Source organism: Lactuca virosa, chromosome 6 (genome assembly GCF_052849685.1).
Source record: "Lactuca virosa cultivar CGN04683 chromosome 6, Lactuca_virosa_CGN04683_v6, whole genome shotgun sequence".
In the NCBI taxonomy this organism is placed as follows: domain Eukaryota; kingdom Viridiplantae; phylum Streptophyta; class Magnoliopsida; order Asterales; family Asteraceae; genus Lactuca; species Lactuca virosa.
The window spans coordinates 264,698,914-264,704,253 of record NC_136431.1 but is presented as its reverse complement, the minus strand read 5'-3'; the positions used below and the strand labels follow the sequence as shown (position 1 = coordinate 264,704,253).

The following is a 5,340-nucleotide window of genomic DNA, read 5'->3' as shown; positions in this document are numbered from 1 at the left end:
TAACTTGGATGAAATTGCATTATAAATGGTTTATGTTTGCTAATCTAAAGACTACATATATGGAAAAAGTTAAGTCTCAAAGAAATATAATAAGACGATTTTGGATCAACCTAAATGACAACTTTAAATTATATTTCCAAACATAGTTTGGATAAGTAATCTTTCAGTTTTATTCCGAAAAACAATCTACACTACCATGTCAGCTTTGACCATTTTCCTTCACTTATAATAATCTTAGAGCATATTGGAAATAGATTTAGACATGCATTTTACCCAAAATAATTAGACGCCACGACCTTTTTCCTTGTTCGAAAAACAAATTGATATTTTCTTTAAATTTTAATGTTGAAAACCATCATAAACAACAATTTAAAGGAATTGGAAATGAATAACAATAAGGGGGCATATATTTCACAATATGGTAAGGGATTTTTTTTTTTTTTTGAATTACCGGAAGATCAACTGTAAAAAAAAAAAAAAATATTGTCAAGTAAAAACGTTTTTTTTTTTAAAAAAAAATTGTCAAGTAAAAACGTTTTTTTTAACAAAAAAAAGAAGTTAAGAGTTTTTCGAAAAATAAAATCATCAATTACCGGAAAATTAATGCTAACTTATTAAAATGGCCAGAACAAAAAGAACTGAAAAATGTGAGGGTTATTTTTAAAATATAGAATCTTATAATATTAACCCTATAATTTATAGAAAACTTTAAATATTGTATTCACTTACATGTGTGCCCTTATAGATTGAAAATGTTGAGGGTGAAATTACATTCATCCTCACAACTTTACATCTAGGATAAATGTTTTTACAAAATGAATGGTTATTTCATATTTCATAATAAATATTATAAAGACGATCGATCATCTATGAGACTACATCTCCCATTTTGGTGTTTATTTTATTTTTTATAAAAAAAAAAAAAAAGAAGTTAAGAGTTTTTCGAAAAATAAAATCATCAATTACCGGAAAATTAATGCTAACTTATTAAAATGACCAGAACAAAAAGAACTGAAAAATGTGAGGGTTATTTTTAAAATATAGAATCTTATAATATTAACCCTATAATTTATAGAAAACTTTAAATATTGTATTCACTTACATGTGTGACCTTATAGATTGAAAATGTTGAGGGTGAAATTACATTCATCCTCACAACTTTACATCTAGGATAAATGCTTTTACAAAATGAATGGTTATTTCATATTTCATAATAAATATTATAAAGACGATCGATCATCTATGAGACTACATCTCCCATTTTGGTATTTATTTTATTTTTTATTAACCCTTATTTTATTTATAGTAATCTTTATTTATCCGTAAAATAAAGTAAATTAATACTTCAATGGTACGAACGAGTACTCCCCTTGATCAAAACATGATTGAGGGTTACTCATTCAAGCCTTTCATCCTAAACCCTAACTTTAAAAAACTTTCATTTGTTGGGGTCCCTCATACTTGCATTCACAATAAAAAAAAAATTTAAAAAGGTATCCAATTGAAGTTTAAATATTATTTTCTCTATTTTGGGTATTATTTTCCAGCTCATTTCCTACACCAATATTTTCAAACTTCAACAATGACTTGACATGCACTAAAACAAAGGAGACAGCATCAACATGCCAATTGACAATTGTAACCACTCTCAAGTCTCAAGAGCATAAATAGTCTTTTACTTTAAATACAACCATCTTAATTTCGTAGTACAATGTTACGAGTGAATAATCTAAGAGTATAACATTAACAACTACAATCTTTATAAAATATAGTACAATGTTAGCTCTATGCATTGTTAGAGAAGTTGGAGAAAGATTATATCTCTCTACTAATAAGTAACCTTTTTTCAAATGTTAAAAGTCAATAATTGAATAATTCCCCTTGAGATAGAAATCTCAACAATCTTTTTGTCTTCACATCGATCCTTCGCTCCGAAACAATCGTATGTATTCGAAGGGTACAATCGTAATTTTAATCACCTTCCTGTAAAAAAGTATATCAGCTACCAGCTAGCTTTTCAGTTAGTCTGTCAAACAAACAGAGTCTTACTTTTGGATGATATTTTCCCTTCCATGGCATCTTTTTTGTATTGGCAGTTTACACAAAGAAAAGGTCCATCCCATGGTTTTGACTTTCCACTCATATTAGCCGATCCATGGTGTATTGAAATTCCTTCTCCAGGTTTCATTTCAATTTGACACACAGCACAGATAAATAATCTGAAAATGTTACAAAGCGGATATTTCGTATCTAACCTGTGAAACCATGTACAAAACAAACGAGAGTAAATGACCATTTTACCCTTACATGTATAGAAAATGTTAAAGCTGTTGGAGTGTATACAAACCGTTGAGAAAGCATAGCAGATCCTTCCTCCACAAGCTCCTCCACTAAATCTGGTTCATAATATTCCTCTTCATCAACATGAGGTGGAGCCTCACTGCTCTTTTTCCTAAACATGGCCTTTAAAACTCTTTTTCCGGTCATCTTTGGTGGTGGCAAGGGCAGATTTGTCTTTTCCGGCGGTAGTACATCCACCACTATGCAGGTTGTATCGTCTCGCAACCCTTTCACTTGTACTGCTTCCTGTATATTAAAAACCAAAGATTGTTGAAAACAAAAACTGAATATTAATATTATTAATTAATTTTAATATTTAATTAAAATTTTGAATTTTTTATATTTCCGTACTTTGACAATATGTGCTGCTGCTGATTCCGGAGCCAATCCGCGACTGCATTCCAGAGCTGATTCAGCGGAAAGAGCATCCCAGACTCCATCACTTGAGATTACAAGCCGCCCTCCAGCAGAAGATAGCTGAAGATCACAAATAAATAAAAAGAAAAATAAATTGAGTTTAATTACAAAACTAACCTTCACTTGTTTGACATGAGGAACTGGAACAATGAACTCTCCAACATCTCTATCTCCAATAGATCTTGAAAGGCACAACCCACCTGGCCAACATCTTAAAGGACCAATCTGTCATAAATATAAAAACATTGGTAAGTTAAGTAAGATCCCATTTGGCCATTTATATAGAAAAATTAGAAAAAAAAAATTTATAAGATTTTAAAATACCTCTGTGCCACCACCGGTATTTAGGCGACCAACTTCACCACCACTAGCAGTGACACGTTCCCGCCTATAAAGAAAGTAAATTGTAATGTATTTGGAATAAAATTTAATCCAAAAAGAAAGAAAGGGGATGAATTAAGTGAGATTTGTAAACATACTCTTCTTCATTGGTGTCAAGTCTGTGATCTGCTGAGAGAAAATATACAGAGCCATCAGCGGATTCAAGTATGCAGCGGGAATCCCCAACTGATGCTACTGTTACTATTAATCCTTCAACAATTACAAATGTGACAGTTGTCCCTGACATTTGAGCTGCAATTGTAACAATATTAAAAGTCAAAATAAGTACTTACATATTTCAACATGATTATGATTGTGCTTACTATATTTGCATACAGACGCATCTTGAGATAAGGTGACAGTGCTAGCAGAAAGATAATTATAATGAGGTGGACCTACTTTATTATGCTTTTTAAGTCTTGATATGCATTACCACAAAGGTATTACTATCTAGTCACAGACATAATGGTAGTTGAAATTTTTGAAGGAATGTCTATAGTCTATACCTTTTTCTTGGAAATCTTTATCTGTTTTCACAAAACCAGCAACCATAGCCCTAGGCAAGGCTGCCACCCATTCATCACGATTCAGATTGGGAGGAATAGCACAAAGAACATTGTTCAAAAGGTTCTCCTTAGTATATATAGCTGCTGCAGACCCATTATGACCATCAAATATCTGCAAAAGAGAAGTTAGGTGGGAGCATTACAAGAAATCCATCAACTACTACAATGAAATGAAACAAATGTGAATTGAGGAGAAGAGAAAAAGAGTAATTGCAATCTGATCAACCTCATCAGAGACACAAGTCATTAAAGTTTTATCAAAGGGGGAGAAAGGTTGACGACATACCCCAAAGACAGAATAAGTGGTAACACCATCTCCCAACACGCGTTGGCATTCAGTTTTGATCAATGCGAAGTCTTCCCCTTTCTTAGATTCGTTAGCCTGACCACAAGCAATCTCCGGCCTATCAGCCTTTTGATTCGCCGATTCACGCTTCAACAACACCGACAATGGAACGTGTTCACTCTTATTGCAGGACATTTCCTTGATCGCTTCCAGTATCCAGATTTATAAAGTCAAGCTTACAGCTTCTCCTATTCCAGCATGATATACTCGATAAAATCCTATAAGATCAAAAACAAAATCCTCAGCAATCAAACATTCTGAAATGATTGCCTTACATCTAACGAAAATCGAGTACAATAAGCATCAGATTCAAAAGAATGACACACAAATTCTAATTTTCATAAGTCGTAACAACGATAGGTGCAATGAAAACCTTAATCAAAGAGCAATGTAGATAAACAAAGAGAAAAATCAACAATAAATGGAATGAAGAATCAAAGAAAGAGAAGATGAGTTACAAAGATTCGAGTATGAAGTTGGATTGATCGATTCGTGGTTGCAGAGGGAAAAAGTCGGGATTCGATTCGCTACAAAAATTTCCGCGCGAGAGAGGGGGCGTGATAGCTGTGATTTTTATTTTTATTTTTATTTTCGTGATGTTCGAGCGTGTGCTGACATGTCCACACACTCAAAGCGCGTGTGTTATGAGTTGTCTTTTTGTTTTCTTTATATTGATGAAATATTATTTTAGAATATTTAAGAAAAAAAAATGTCTATACTCATAGTACATACATTCTTACGACAAAATACAAAAGAGAAAAAATATTAATAATAATAAAAAAAATAATGTGTTTTTATTTGATATCAAACTTGATAATTTGGAAAAATAATATCTCTAAACAATTTAAAAGAATAACGATTTAAACTTTTACTTAAAAATAATCAAGTGTTAAATCGATAATACAATAAAAATACGTTATGATATTATGAAGTTTATTTTTAGAAATTTCAAGCAAGAGATTGATTTTATTATACTGTTGAAACGGAAACATGAATTTGTGATATGAACGAATCCAATAATAAAATAGACTAATTTTTGTAGGTTTCTATAATTCTATTATTGCTTTCATGAAGATTGACATAGAGAAACATGAAAGAAATCAAAATTTATAAAAATGAAATACGTTTTTTAGGTGTAAAATATATTCGGTTTTTTACATTTGTAGAAAAAAAAATATGCACCGTAAGTTTTTTTCAAATCATATGTTAATTTTTGTTCATAAGGGTGTCAAAAACCTCTATGGGACACAGACTTCGTTTTCGTACGGAGACCCGTATCGTATACCTCAT

The 5,340-nt window shown here is 31.5% G+C and overlaps 1 protein-coding gene across 2 annotated transcripts; it reads right to left on the bottom strand.

Annotated features, from left to right (window-relative positions):
* Positions 1–1,598: 1,598 nt before the first annotated feature.
* Positions 1,599–4,638, bottom strand: LOC145119948 (putative protein phosphatase 2C 12). Of its 2 annotated transcripts, none has more exons than XM_079055720.1 (10): positions 4,509–4,638; positions 3,991–4,268; positions 3,645–3,816; positions 3,237–3,390; positions 3,082–3,145; positions 2,875–2,982; positions 2,692–2,817; positions 2,348–2,586; positions 2,050–2,255; positions 1,599–1,983 (listed from the first exon to the last, which is right to left on the bottom strand). In XM_079055720.1, the coding sequence occupies exons 2-10, from the start codon at positions 4,183–4,185 to the stop codon at positions 1,976–1,978; spliced, it is 1,272 nt and encodes a 423-aa protein (XP_078911846.1). In that variant the 5' UTR covers positions 4,186–4,268; positions 4,509–4,638; the 3' UTR covers positions 1,599–1,975. The 2 variants fall into 2 exon arrangements, with proteins under 2 accessions (XP_078911846.1, XP_078911847.1); XM_079055721.1 differs by having other exon boundaries at positions 4,424–4,517.
* Between the last annotated feature and the right edge of the window lie 702 nt (positions 4,639–5,340).

What these genes read in the sequence shown, in the direction of transcription:
- LOC145119948 (XM_079055720.1), bottom strand. Translation starts at nt 4,185, where the DNA reads ATGTCCTGCAATAAGAGTGAACACGTTCCATTGTCGGTGTTGTTGAAG. An exon ending in TAAAGATTTCCAAGAAAAAG is followed by an intron (nt 3,391 to 3,644) that starts GTATAGACTATA and finishes TTACAATTGCAG; the next exon opens with CTCAAATGTCAGGGACAACT. An exon ending in TCTGCTATGCTTTCTCAACG is followed by an intron (nt 2,256 to 2,347) that starts GTTTGTATACAC and finishes ATGGTTTCACAG; the next exon opens with GTTAGATACGAAATATCCGC.